Source organism: Mustelus asterias, chromosome 24 (genome assembly GCF_964213995.1).
Source record: "Mustelus asterias chromosome 24, sMusAst1.hap1.1, whole genome shotgun sequence".
Classification (NCBI taxonomy): Eukaryota; Metazoa; Chordata; class Chondrichthyes; order Carcharhiniformes; family Triakidae; genus Mustelus; species Mustelus asterias.
In genome coordinates, this window is record NC_135824.1 from 4,199,059 (window position 1) to 4,214,443 (window position 15,385).

At 47.4% G+C, this 15,385-nt stretch overlaps 1 protein-coding gene across 1 annotated transcript in view; it reads right to left on the minus strand.

Annotated features, from left to right (window-relative positions):
- Positions 1-15,385, minus strand: part of LOC144511169 (A disintegrin and metalloproteinase with thrombospondin motifs 7-like) — a 200,445-nt gene that overhangs the window by 50,432 nt on the left and 134,628 nt on the right. Inside the window, exons 17-19 of the mRNA XM_078241199.1 lie at positions 12,492-12,618; positions 10,652-10,865; positions 2,259-6,257 (exon numbers count right to left, since the gene is read on the minus strand). Coding sequence (XP_078097325.1) covers positions 2,259-6,257; positions 10,652-10,865; positions 12,492-12,618 — 4,340 coding nt within the window. The remainder of the gene's footprint in view (positions 1-2,258; positions 6,258-10,651; positions 10,866-12,491; positions 12,619-15,385) is intronic.

Genomic DNA, 15,385 nt, shown 5'->3' on the forward strand with positions numbered 1-15,385 from the left:
CCTTGTACATGATTTAAACCACTGTTCCCTTCGCTTTGTTTCCTTCGTCTTTCTGAGTTTTCTTTGCAGGATGTCAGGGGTTTGCAAAGGGCGAGGGTTTAAGATGAGATTTTGGTGGCAGCGTAGGCTCTCAGAAGCATCTTTAGAAAGCTCACGCTTGCACTTTCTAACAGCTGAAAGAACAAGTTTGTGTTTACAGAAGGGTATGAGAGACTTGGTGAACTTGCTTTAAGTAACTAGTCTGAAAAAAAAGAGTCAGTTTCTGACAGTGATGGCAACCTGCTGAAACATTAAACCAGCAAAATCAACGTGTTTGCGCACAGAGAGAGAGAAAGACAGATTTTTCTGTCTTCCAAAGGGTCAGAGGTAGAGAAGTTAGCCCCCTCGACCCTGTTGCGCCACTCAGTGAGATCAATGCTGATCCATACACCTGCCTCTGACTGGTATCCATTCATAATAAAAATTTCTGGTTTAAATTTAATAATTTATTCATTTGTGGGACACGGGCGTCGCTGGCTGGGCAGCATCTATTGTCCATCCCTAGTTGCCTGAGGGCAGTTGAGAGTCAACCACATTGCTGTGGCTCTGGAGTCACATGTAGGCAGATTTCCTTCCCTAGAGGACATTAGTGAACCAGGTGGGTTTTTCCAACAATCGACAATGGTTATCAGTAGATTCTTAATTCCAGATATTTTTCATTGCATTCAAATTCCACCATCGGCCATGATGGGATTCGAACCTGGATCCCCAGAACATTAGCTGAGTTTCTGGATTAATAATCTAGTGATAACACCACTAGGCCTCCTCAGATTGAACATGAATTTGTGGAAGGGAATTTTAAACTTTCACCCCCCTTTGTTTCCTTATTTTAATTTTGAAACAATCTGGCTCTAAGTGTTTCACTTTGTCTCCTTGTCTTAAATTCCCAACCAGAGGAAGTCATCGATCTCATTTGTTAAAAAAAATGGAAATGTTTTCAAGTCCAATAAATCAAGCCAATATTTGTCGCTGTAAAGATTCATTTTATTTCATTCAATTGGCTGTGGAAATCATTTAATATCTTTCAAAGGCTCAGTAGAACCCACTGAGAAATCCACACAGAGTGGAGAGTGGGGGGAGGGGCAGAGGTGGGAGGCCAGGTGAGGGAGGAAGCCCCGACCCATTTTGTGGTCTCACCCTCAGTTCCAGGATACCCCACGGCACCCCGACGGCTCCAGACTGGCAGGTTGGGGCGGGCAGACTCAAGGTGGGCCCTGTCTGGTGAAAGGTAGGAGGAAGATGGAGTTATTTAACTGTTAATGGAACAAATAATGGCCGACATTTTCCAGTCATTCCTGCCGGTGGGATCTTCTGGACCCGACACCCCCCCCCCCCCCCCCCCCCCGCCCCGCACCCTCTCCCGTGGGTTCCCCAGCAGCGAAAGGTGTGAACAATCTACAAAGTTGTTGATTTAACAATGGTGGGACTGGAAGATCCCACCAATGGCGGGCTGCCTTGGCGAAGCACACCGTGGGGGTGGGAGGGTCTGGAAAATCCCACCCAGTGGGTGAGATTCTCTGACCTTCCCTCAGTGTTTTTCTTCGGTGGCAGCAGGACGCTCCGGTTCCGCCACTGTCAGTAGAAATTCCCATTGAAAGCACCCCACGTCGCTGGAAACCCATGGCAGGGGGTGCACCGATGGTGGGACCAGAGAATGCCACCGGCGTGAACGGCTGGAAAATTCCAATGTATCTGTAGAGGAAATGAGCATGTTCTGTGTTATGATGTTCATCAGACTCGGATTGTATTCCCTGGAATCTAGAAGGTTAAGGAAGGGGCGATTTCACTGGACTGAAACTTTTAGGATCTTGAAAGTAATTAATAGGGTGGGATAGAGAGAAAACCCTTTCCCACTAGTGGGGAAGGCCCACACAAAGAGATTAATCTTATCAGAGCCAGATCACTGGGGGAGAGAAGTTCAGAGAAATATCTTCATAAAATGTGATGTAAGCTTGGAACTCAATCCCACAAAAAAGCAGCAAATACTAATAATCCCAAATCTGAGAACAAGAGATTTTTTTTGCTAAGACATGATGGGTATTAAGACAAATGGAACTAAGGGTGGGTGGATGGAGTTAGTATCCACATTAACTATGATCCCAATGAATGTCAGGACATGGGGCTGAATGTCCCACTCTGACCCTTTATTCCTATGTTAATTCCTTGATTAAAGAAACGTTTTCAATGTTGCTGCTTGCTCAGCTAACTCTGATACTTGCCTCACTCCAGTTTCCAATCACCCAGTAAGCACTGGATTCTTCTGATCCCTCAGAGATTGGCTTAGTGGCTGCTTCCATCACTGAACTTGTTGAAGTTGTTTGAACTTCCAAACTTGACGCTGACAAAGGCTCGTGTCCGGAGAGAGCAGGGGGATGAGTTTCGGGGGCTGCCACTGGCCAGCTGCTCACAGTCGTTGTTTGGGAGTCATTCCTGATATCTGAATCACTGTCTCCAAGATCAGTTTTACCAAGTTTTACAGTGCGTCCATCAGAACTCCACTTTGTTAAATCTGTTGTTACTGTTTCCATTGCCTCGATGTTAGGCTGAATTGTTGAAGTTGTCTCACGTGGCCCCATGATGGCAGTCCGAGGAATGTCCTCAGAGACAGTGGCTGATGGCTGGGTCCTCTTTCTCAATGTCAGTGATGTAGTTAAATGTGAGGTAGATCTGAGCGATGCAGCTGTCGCCAGGTTAGGACTAGAGCTGCCGTGAGCAGGAGAGGTAGTTCTTCTGGAGCCTACAGAGTCTACTGAGGGTGATATGGATCTTGTCCTCTCTTGATGTAGATTGGCTGGTGTCGGTGATCTTCTGGTTGTGAGCCTAAGGTGTGGACTCGCTGTTTGAGCAAACGAATGGCGAGAGTGGGTCTCCCTGGCCGGCTGCAAATGGTTTGATTGGATTGCCCCAGTTGTACTTTGCGTCTCTGACCGAGAGTCCGGATTTGGCAGAACTGCAGAAGTCACCGGAGATGTTGATACTCGCAGTGGCCGACTTGTCTCTGGAAACACCAATGGCACTGACGTGGCTAAAGGTGGTGTCAATAACAAAGACGTTTGTGTCGCAGGGGAATGATGGTGGGAGTGCCCCTTTCGGGCATTACGATACCCCGACTCTCCGGCTAGCACCACATTCCCTGGTAACCCCAAAGAATTGCTGGAACTTTGCCATTCCGGCGTGCTTGGCAAAGTTTGTCCGTGCTTCACAGGCCAATCCATCACTTCCGAAGCAGGAACAGCATTTGGATCAATGAAGATGGAAGGTTTTGGAGTTACAGTACTAGTGATGGCGGGGAGACGGCCAAGGTTTCCCCAGTGGTTGAGGTTTTTATTAAAAGCACCTTCTGTATTTTTATTATTGACGTCAGGATGTGGGGATTGACTGTCACCCACAGGGGCCGTGTCACTTAGTCTATAACTATTACCGAGCGTGCTGCTCGGAAAGTGAGCTTCCTCATTTCTAATCTGATGCCAACCCTTCTGCACTCTCCCATCTTGGTTCAATAGATTTGTATTCATGTCTTTGTCCACATTCTTCTCTGATTGGAGGTTTCTTCCTTGTTCTCGTCTGTCTGAGGAATGTGTGTAAACTTCAGCATCGACATGATGTGGATCATCCTGCTCACTATCGCTTGCACCATGCTCACTGCTGCTTGCACCATGTTCAGTATTTCGTGCACCATGTTCACTGTCGCTTGCACCATGCTCACTGTCGCTTGCACCCTGCTCATTGTCACTTGCACCATGCACACTGCTGCTTTCACCATGCTCACTATTGCTTGCACCATGCTCACTGTCGCTTGCACCATGCTCACTGTCGCTTGCACCATGCTCACTGTCGCTTGCACCATGCTCACTGTCGCTTGCACCATGCTCACTATTGCTTGCACCATGCTCACTGTCGCTTGCACCATGCTCATTGCTGCTTGCACCATGCTCACTATCGCTTGCACCATGCTCACTATCGCTTGCACCATGCTCACTATCGCTTGCACCATGTTCACTGTTGCTTGCACCATGTTCACTGTTGCTTGCACCATGCTCACTATCACTTGTCCCATGTTCACTATCGCTTGCACCATGCTCACTATCGCTTGCACCATACTCACTATTGCTTGCACCATACTCACTGTTGCTTGCACCATGCTCACTATCGCTTGCACCATGCTCACTGTCGCTTGCACCATGCTCACTGTCGCTTGCACCATGCTCATTGCTGCTTGTACCATGCTCACTATCGCTTGTACCATGCTCACTATCGCTTGCACCATGCTCACTATCGCTTGCACCATGCTCACTATCGCTTGCACCATGCTCACTGTCGCTTGCACCATGCTCACTGTCGCTTGCACCATGCTCACTATCGCTTGCACCATGTTCACTATCGCTTGCACCATGTTCACTATCACTTGCACCATGCTCACTGTCGCTTGCACCATGCTCACTGTCGCTTGCACCGTGCTCATTGCTGCTTGTACCATGCTCACTATCGCTTGTACCATGCTCACTATCGCTTGCACCATGCTCACTATTGCTTGCACCATGTTCACTATTGCTTGCACCATGTTCACTATTGCTTGCACCATGTTCACTATCGCTTGCACCATGCTCACTGTCGCTTGCACCATGCTCACTGTCTCTTGCACCATGCTCAATGTCGCTTGCACCGTGCTCATTGCTGCTTGTACCATGCTCACTATCGCTTGTACCATGCTCACTATCGCTTGCACCATGCTCACTATCGCTTGCACCATGCTCACTATCGCTTGCACCATGCTCACTGTCGCTTGCACCATGCTCACTGTCGCTTGCACCATGCTCACTAATGATTGCACCATGCTCACTAATGATTGCACCATGCTCACTGTCGCTTGCACCATACTCACTATCGCTTGCCCCATACTCACTGTTGCTTGCATCATGCTCACTATCGCTTGCACCATGCTCACTATCGCTTGTCCCATACTCACTATTGCTTGCACCAAGCTCACTGTTGCTTGCACCATGTTCGCTATCGCTTGCACTATGCTCACTATCACTTGCACCATGCTCACTATCGCTTGTCCCATACTTACTGTCGCTTGCACCATGCTCACTGTTGCTTGCATCATGCTCACTAGTGCTGTGGTCACCATTGTTCCACTTGGCTACAGGAAGCTCCTGCCTCCAGGTTTGTGAAGTGTTGGGAATGTTTATATGGTTATTTGGTGATGAGGTAGTCATTATTAGTGATGAGTCATTGTGGTAATGAGGACTGTGGGGTCTGATCATGTCATGAATGCTGCCCTGATCTTCACTTGATGAAAAACCTGGAGATGTATTTTCCATAACGCCGTGCCCTGTTGTATTTTGAACGGGCAGCAACTCATCTTCTTCGTACAGTTCCTCCTGGCCATCTTCATTCTCAGCGTCAGACGATATACTTGGCGTAATCTCCGTCACTCGGAGATGTTCAGAAAGATGTTCCTCACTCAGCTGAATATCCACTGAGTTTGCTTCTGAGGTAGAATTTAGCATTGGATTATTTGTTGTTCCTATCTCATCCTGACTGGAGGGCTTTTCATTGGCTTTGGAATGAATCTTCCCCAACCCATCTGGCCCTGGCCAATCATCTGAAGTTCCATTCTTCCTTTGGTCAGGTATATTCTCCCAAACATTGTTCAAAATATTGCTTATTTCCGAATGTTCTTCTTCATGTTTACTGTCCTCTCTTGTCTTCTCTTCCTCTTCAACATCAAACCTTTCTTCAGGATCATAATCAAGGTCCTCATGGAAATTTATGAAGTTATAATCATAGTAGAAATCATCTACAAAGATGTTTGTTTTTGCAGAATTCTCGTCCTTGCTGCTGTCAACAGCGAAATCATCTTCAATGATATGGTTATTTAGCTTATCTTCAGATGGATGTGGTTCCGGTGTCTCTACTTTGAGGTTGGACGAGTGAGGGTTGGGGATATTAACAATTTGGTTTAAATTGTCTTCTTGAGCTGTCTTGCTGGGGCCAAAGTTCAGATTGAAACCCACTTCGTTGTATAGTTCCCTGCTGGACCCGCCACTCCCTGACCAGTCATGTAACGTGAGGCCATTGCTGTGTCGGGGACAAGGTTTCAGGTGGCACGGGTCTTTCGCAGCTGGCTTCATCTCAAAACTGCACGTCATGTTGGTGTTGTTCAGACACAATACATTCCGTCTTCTTACTCCTTCCCCACAGGTCACAGAGCACTGAAAAAGACAAACGATAAACCGGAAATTTAAAACCCTCAGCAATGGTTATTATTTATCAATCAACTTCAAGAAAAACACATGAACAGAAAACACTTGAAGAAAAAAAAAATCTTATTTCAAACAATTCACTGGGAATGAATGACTGGCAATGAATGGGGTGGCACGGTGGCACAGTGGTTAGCACTGCTGCCTCACAGCACCAGGGACCCCGGTTCAATTCAGGCATTGGCTGACTGTGTGGAGTTTGCACATTCTCCCCGTGTCTGCCTGGGTTTCCTCCGGGTGCTCTGGTTTCCTCCCACAGTCCAAGGATGTGCGGGTTAGGGGATTTGGCCATGCTAAATTGCTCCTTATCATCCCAAGATGTTAGGAGAGATTAGAATGTAAATACATGGGGTTAAAGTTTATTTATTATTGTCACAAGCAGGCTTAGATTAACGCTGCAATGAAGTTACTGTGAAAATCCCCTAGTTGCCACACTCCGGCACCTGTTCGGGTACACAGAGGGAGAATTTAGCATGGCCAATTCACCTAACCAGCGCGTCTTTCGGACTGTGGAAGGAAACCAGAGCACCCGGAGGAAACCCACGCAGACACGGGGAGAACATGCAGACTCCGCACAGACAGTGACCCAAGTCAAGAATCAAACGTGGGTGAATGAGGCGGCACTGTGCCACAGTGGTTAGCACGGCTGCCTCACAGCACCAGGGACCCGGATTCAATTCCAGCCTTGGGTGACTGTCTGTACGGAGTCTGCACGTTCTTCCCATGTCTGCATGGGTTTCCTCCGGGTGTTCCTGTTTTCTCCCATAGTCCAAAAGACGTGTTGGTTAGGTGCGTTAGGTTAGGGGGATTGGCCATGCTGTCAGGCAGCAGTGCTAACCACTGTGCCGCTGGTTAGGGGTCGACCTATGCAAGATGCTCTTTCGGAGAGTCGGTGCAGGCTTGATGAGCTGAATGGCCTCCCTCTGCACTGCAGGAATTCAAATATTCTTGTTGGCCTTTTGCGCATATTTCTATTCAAACCCTTCTTTAAACAAAGGGCAGAAAAACATGTCGAGAACTTGTGAGCAATGGTTTTCTCAGTGCCTCTTTCAAAGTGTCAGAACAATCATGAATGGCCTCTTTCTGTGCTGCAAGATTCTATTTCCCACAGCCCCAAATTCAACACTGGTGTTTTCTCTTTCCTATAACATGAGCGAGAATTCCAAAGTTAGGGCCACTTCATACCCCCAGGGCATATCCAATAATCACTCAGCTACGCAAACAACAAAGTCACTGGTCAGTGTCATCCAGCTAGTTACCCCACTATAGTTAATGCTGTAAATGTAGCCCTATCCCCATTAAACCAAAACCACACCCATATCATTTCACCAGCAACTTTGCTGGAGCAAATATAATTTTCCAGCCATTCATGCCCTGGGTTTCCTGGCGGCGAGGGGTACATTCCCGCTGACAATGGCGGGACCAGAGGAAACATGCAGCGGGTTGCACAGAAAATCCCACCCAAGGACTTCCCGCAGGGCTTGGTATGGCTCCTGCTCTGCTCAAGACAGCAATGAATTACAAAGGGTCGTGAACATAGCCCAGTCCCATCTCCCTGGCCCTGCACTCAACCCTGGAACACTTAGATAACAAGGACACCTATGTCAGACTTCTATTTATTTGACTACAGCTCAGCCTTCAACACTATTATTCCCACGAAACTCATCTCCAAACTCTGTGGCCCGGGCCTCGGCTCCTCCCTCAGCGACTGGATCCTGAACTTCATAACTCACAGACCACAATCAATAAGGATAGGCAACAACACCTCCTCCACGATCATCCTCAACACCGGTGGCCCACAAGGCTGTGTTCTCAGCCCCCTACTATATTCCTTATACACCTATGACTGTGTGGCCAAATTCCCCTCCAACTCGATTTTCAAGTGGGTCGGATCTCAAACAATGACGAGACAGAGTACAGGAATGAGATAAAGAAACTGGTGAACTGGTGCGGCAACAATAATCTCTCCCTCAATGTCAACAAAACGAAGGAGATAGTCATCGACTTCAGGAAGCATAAAGGAGAACATGCCTCTGTCTACACCAATGGGGACGAAGTAGAAAGGGTCGAAAGCTTCAAGTTTTTAGGTGTCCAGATCACCAACAACCTGTCCTGGTCCCCCCATGCTGACACTATAGTTAAGAAAGCCCACCAACGCCTCTACTTTCTCAGAAGACCAAGGAAATTTGGCACGTCAGCTATGACTCTCACCAACGTTTACAGATGCACCATAGAAAGCATTCTTTCTGGTTGTATCACAGCTTGGTATGGGCTCCTGCTCTGCCCAAGACCGCAAGGAACTACAAAAGATCGTGAATGTAGCCCAATCCATCACGCAAACCAGCCTCCCATCCATTGACACTGTCTACACTTCCCGCTACCTCGGCAAAGCAGCCAGCATAATTAAGGACCCCATGCACCCGGACATTCTCTCTTTCGCCTTCTTCCTTTGGAAAAAAGATACAAAGGTCTGAGGTCACGTACCAACCGACCTCAAGAACAGCTTCTTCCTTGCTGCTGTCAGACTATTGAATGGACCTACCTTGCATTAAGTTGATCTTTCTCTACAACCTAGCTATGAGTATAAGACTACATTCTGCACTTTCTCCTTTCCTTCTCCCCTATGTACTCTATGGACGGTATGCTTTGTCTGTTCAGTGCGCAAGAAACAATACCTTTCACTGCATCCCAATACATGTGGCAACAATAAATCAAATCAAAAAATAGATTGCTGGGATAATCAGGCAGCATCTGAACAACTGGAGCATCCTATCCTCCAAAGTAAAAACAAGGTCAAAAATAGGGACGGATAATGAATGAAACTTGCACAAATAAATACCTTGAGCACCGTGTTCACTTAACCAGACTCACTGACTTAGAGACTATCTGCCGTGATATAGATGCAGGGGAAGAATTCAGGAGAACCTTCTTCCCGCAGAGTGGTAGGAATACGGAACTCTCTAACACATGGAGTACTGAGACAAACAGAATAAATACTTTTAAGGGAAAGCTAGATAAATGAGGGAGAGAGGAATAGTCGGATATATTGATGAGGTGAAGGGTGGCGGAGGCTGGTGTAGAGCAGGAACACTGGGCAAGGACATACTGGGATGAATGGCCTGTTTCTGTCTTGTTGATTCTACATCATTTATGCAATCTTAGTCTTTTAAATTGACTGGAGAACAGTACAGCTTTAAGACAAAAATACAAAGTCAAATGGACATTAAGAACTGGTTCATGGTTGGCACAGTCAAAGCTTAGTTCCAGCCTAAAACACGTGGGGTTATTGGAAGTCGCTTTGTGGATTGTCACAAGATTTCACTTATGTAAAAGCATGAGGTCCATTCTCACTCCTGTTTGGTATCATTGTTTCTATAACCAGGTCCATTATTAACGGGCAGATTCAATAACAATAGCTGGCGCAGGTCGCTGTCTAAGACCATTCAGCCACAGTGATCGGGCTGAACGATTCACATTGAATGGATACAGTGCATACCACAAGCATCACAATTGCATTGCAGCAGCTCAAAGTGCAACTCGATGCATGTAGAGAACCTAAATATTATTGCACTTTGGGCGGCACAGTGGTTAGCACTGCTGCCTCACAGTGCCAGGGACTTGGGTTCGATTCCCGGCCTTGAGTCACTCTCTGTGTGTGGAGTTTGCACATTCTCCCCGTTTCTGTGTGGGGGTTTCCTCCGGGTGCTCTGGTTTCCTCCCACAGTCTGAAAGATTAGGTGGATTGGGCATGTTAAATTGCCCCTTAGTGTCAGAGAGATTAGCAGGGTAAATTTGGGGTGACAGGGATGGGAACTGGGTGCAGCCTTTGATGGGCCGAATGGCTTCTTTCTGCACTGTAGGGATTCTGTGATTTATTGCAGCATTACAGGGCACCTCCACTGCCTCCAGCGGGCTAAGCTAGTGACTTCCTACCGCCTACTGAATAGGAAACCAGGGAGGGACATTAAATGCTGGCTTTGCCTACAGTGCGACATAACGAGAATGCAGAAATAAAACTCAGGGCCAACAAAATAAAGCGCAGTACATTAAAACTACATTCCTTGTAATAATTCTTTAAATGGGTGACAACCGGTGAGTCTGTCCCTTTAAGAAAAAGCAACAAGAGCTTCTAAGGTTTCAGAAACATAACATTTATGAGGCTTGGTACAAGACAAAAGCTTAAAGGGTCAGGTCAGCAAGTCACAGCTAACCGAGACCAGACTCGAGTAGCTCAAGACAGACATTTCCTTGTTGAACTAATTGCTTGTCAATCATTACCTATGTCTTTTTAAAATGCCTCCTGCTTTAGGATGATTGCCCTGACATTTGACCTCTGACCCTCTCACCTCTGACCAGCTGCCGGCGCTCCAGTCTGACGGGCAGGGAATCTCCCGGTTGCACGGGCTGGTGGCTTCAGGCTTGGCCATGTGCTGGCAGTCAGAGGCCTGCAGAGCTCGCTGCTCATCCAGCCCCACGCTCTGGATACAGAGGGCTGTCCTCTTCATGATTCCCCTCGCTCCACAGGAGGCCGAACAGGCTTGCCACTCTCCAACCCACCACCTGTGAAAATAAAGACAAGCCTCAGAGCAATGAGCCAGGTCTGGAGGGCACTCCCTGGAAAACACTCGCTTCTTACTGTTTGCTGACCGTGGGCCAGGGTTAATTTTCCTATCTCGCTCTCCTTGGACAGCACAGAGGTTAGCACTGCTGCCTCACAGCGCCAGGGACCCGGGTTCAATTCCAGCCTCGGGTTACTGTCTGTGTGGAGTTTGCACATTCTCCCCGTGTCTGCGTGGGTTTCCTCCGGTTTCCTCCCACAGTCCAAAGAGGTGCAGGTTAGGTGGATTAGCCGTGGTAAATGTGTGGGGTTACGGGGATAGGGTGGGGCAGAGGGCCTGGGTAAGATACCCTGTCAGTGAGTTGGTGCGGACCCAATGGGCCGAATGGCCTCTTCTGCACTGCAGGGATTCTAGCATTCTATCAGGCAACGGGTTTAGTTTAATATGGAAATCAGGAACCCATGGTGTAAACCTCCGATTGCCATTTCAGGTAGGGGGATCTCTGAGCCGTCTCTGTGCTCACTCCAAACATCACCAGCAGAGACAAGCAATCACCTGAAGAGTTGTGCATTTTTTTTTGTGAAGGGTTAAATTGGACCATTCTTTCAAAGAGCTTGCACAGGAGCAATGGGATGAATGGCCTCCGTCTCTACTGTAAGATTCTATGAATGATTCTAAGGAAACTATTACAGTGCACAGACAACAACAACTTGCATTTATACAGCACTTTTCATTTTGCAAAATATTCCGACACTCTTATGGGATGTCAGCAGACGAAACCTGAGACCGAGTCAGACAGGAGATATTTGGCTAGGTGACCAAAGGTTTGGTCAAAGAGGTCGGTTTTAAGGAGCATCTTAGAGAAAGAGGTAGAGAGTTGGGGAGTTTAAGGGGAGGGGTTTCCTGAGCTTAGGGTCCTGCCAGCTGAAGGCATGGCCTCTCATTGTGGGGCAAATAAACCCGGGGATGTGCAACAAATTAAAAATCAGAGGAGGGTAAAGATCTTAGGAACATGGGAACAGGAGTAGGCCATTTGGTCCCTTGAGCCTGCTCTGCCATTCAATAAGATGATGGCTGATCTGTGGTCTAACTCCATGTACCTGCCCTAGGCCCATATCCCCTGACACCCCTGCTCAATAATAATATGTCCATCTCAGACTTAACCCTGACAATTGAAGCAGAATCCACCGCCCTTTGAGGAAGAGAGTTCCAAATCTCCCCCACTCTCTGCGTGTAGAAGTGTTTTCTAACATCTCTTCTGAATGGCTTGGCCTTAATGTTTAGATTATGGTCCCTGGTTCTAGAACCTTCGACCAGTGGAAACAGTTTATCCTTATCCACCCTGTCCTTCCCTGTAAATATTTTGTAGACTTCTATCAGATCACCCCTCACACTTCTGGTTTTGAGAGAATAAAGGCCGAATTTGTCTAATCTCTCCTCGTAACTTGAAGGGTTGAAGGGTCGGAGGAGATTACAGAGACAGAGAGGGGAGAAGCCAGTGAGTGATTGAACAGAATGAGGATCAGGAGCCATTCTGCACCAACATGAATGTAGCAGACTACAGTTACGGATGAAGTCTTATGAGCAATTTTTGAGGAACCCTTGCCCTCTGAGATCGGGTACTGACCGAGCTGGGCACGGCTCTGGGTGGCAGCCTCTCTGCTGATCATCGGGTCGCGTTAGGAAGTCGCAGTATTGCTCTTCCACGATTCCCACAATCTTCTCCAAACAATGCACAATCTGTCTCTGAACTCCTGAGAGCAACAGAACAAACATGAGGTCATTCCGTAGACTGAGAACCTGTGAGAAAATGAGCCTGAGCAAGTTAGACATTGAGCATTTACAAACCTCTGCGCACGTGATCAAATCACTCGGAGGAATACCCGCAATTAGCCACCTGGCATTTTGTTATCCGTACAACAGAACAATCAGTTGCCGGTAATAAGGAACTGTCCCCACCCTGCACTTCCCTCAAGGGAGTTACAGGAATGACCAGGTAATTGGTAGTGTTCCAATACTTAGTCTGACACTCTGAGATTTCAGCTTTAGATTGGCCTAATTTACAACATTGGGGGTTAGCACTGCTGCCTCACAGCGCCAGCAACCCAGGTTCGATTCCTGGCTTGGGTCACTGTCTGTGTGGAGTTTGCACATTCTCCCCGTGTCTGTGTGGGTTTCCTCCGGGTGCTCCGGTTTCCTCCCACAGTCCAAAGACGTGCTGGTTAGGTGGATTGGCCATGCTAAATTCTCCCTCAGTGTATCCGTACAGACGCCGGAATGTGGCGACTAGGGGATTTTCACAGTAACTTCATTGCAGTGTTAATGTAAGCCTACTTGCGATTGATAAATAAACTTTACTTTACTTTTAACATTGATTCTCACACTGGTGACCATAACAATATTCCAGGGAAGGGGGAGAGCTGTGAAACCACGTGGAAGGGTTTACAAGCACAGCTGAAGGCTGGTGTGAAATGGGAGAGGGCCATCGGCAGCACAGAGTGGGCTGTTTCTCTCACCTCGGAGGAAGCATGGAGATGTGCTGAGGGCAGCACAGAGCTCATTATGTCTGTAATATTCTCCACATAAATACTGACTACCTTAAAAACATTATAAAACACCCTGCACATGCAGTATCGTCACATTGAGTATTATGGTGCATTATAATTTAGATTGGGGGTGGGGTCTGTGATTAATAATCCATTTGAAATGCAGCCCTTCAAAAATATTTGGGAAACACTAAATTCCATTCACCAATTCAGTCTTTGATTTGATTTATTGTCACATCTTTAGTATACAGTGAAAAGTATTGTTTCTTGCGCGCTATACAGGCAAAGCATACCGTTCATAGAGAAGGAAAGGAGAGACTGCAGAATATAGTGTTACAGTCATAGCTAGGGTGTAGAGAAAGATAAACTTAATGCAAGGCAGATCCATTCAAAAGTCTGACAGCAGCAGGGAAGAAGCTGTTCTCAAGCGGGATGGTACGTGATCTCAGACTTTTGTACCTTTTCCCGACAGAAGATGGTGGAAGAGAGAATGTCCGGGGTGCATGGGGCCCTTAATTATGCTGGCTGCTTTTCCGAGGCAGCAGTAAGTGTAGATGGAGTCAATGGATGGGGGGCTGGTTTGCGTGCTGGACTGGGTTTCATTCATGACCCTTTGTAGTTTCTTGCGGTCAGAGCAGGAGCCATACCAAGCTGTGATACAACCAGAAAGAATGCTTTCTATGGTGCATCTGCTTTCTATGGTGCAAGGTAGGTCCATTCAAAAGTCTGATGGCAGCAGGGAAGAAGCTGTTCTTGAGTCGGTTGGTACATGACCTCAGACTTTTGTATCTTTTTATTGATGGAAGAAGGTGGAAGAGAGAATGTCCGGGGTGCGTGGGGTCCTTAATTATGCTGGCTGCTTTGCTGAGGCAGCAGGAAGTGTAGACAGAGTCAATGGATGGAAGGCTGGTTTGTGTGATGGACTGGGCTGCATTCATGTGTGGATAAACCCAATGACGTTTTAGGTAAAATCTTGAACAATGTGCCCCTTACTCAATTCTGCTGGCACCCCAGATCATCAATGTCCCCTATACCTGGGGCTGGCTTTTCAGGGTGGTAGGACTTCCCACCTTTCCAGCAATGAAGTCAGTGGGGAGCTCACCCCTGCCCCTGACTCCGAGATTGGGAGAATTTTAATTGGCTGGAGGAAGGAGCTCCGCCCCCAGCTGGAGGAAAGGTCACACTTCTAAGCTGCCAACCAATCTGATTGGCCGGTTTCCTCCCACAGTGCGAAAGATGTGCTGGTTAGGTGGATTGGCTATGCTAAATTCTCCCTCAGTGTACCCGAACAGGTATGGAGTGTGGCGACTAAGGGATTTTCACAGTTACTTCATTGCATTGTTAATATGAGCTAACTTGTGACTAATCAATAAACTAAAAAAACTCATAGGCAACCTCTAGCCACTGGTTCACCACCTTCTTCAGGAATGGGCATTAATATTGGCCTTGCCAGCGATGCTACTGCCCAGGAAAGAAAAAAGACTCTTGCCTCCGAGTCAAAAGGCTGTGGGCTCAAATCCCATTCCAGATACTTCCAGCGCAGTTCTGAGGGAGTGCTGCACTGTTGGAGGCAACGCGCTTCAGATGAGATGTTAAACCTTGATCCTGTCTGATCTTATGTAGATATAAATGGTCCCACAGTGCTAATCCCAGGGAGAATAGTGAGTCCCCCCCTCGGTGTCTATGGCAACAGTCTCTTAGTCAATATCATTATCATATTGCTGTTGACAGGAGTTTACTGTGTGTAAATTAGTTGGGATATTTCCTGGGCAGCACAGTGGGACAATGGTTAGCACTGCTGCCTCACAGTGCCAGGATCCCAGGTTCAATTCTGGCCTCGGATGTCTGTCTGTGTGGAGCTTGCCCATTCTGACTGCATCTGCGTGGTGTTCCTCCAGGTGTTCCCACAGTGGAAAGATGTGCAGGTTGGGTTGATTGGCCATGCTAAATGCCTCTTAGTGTCAAGGATTGGCAG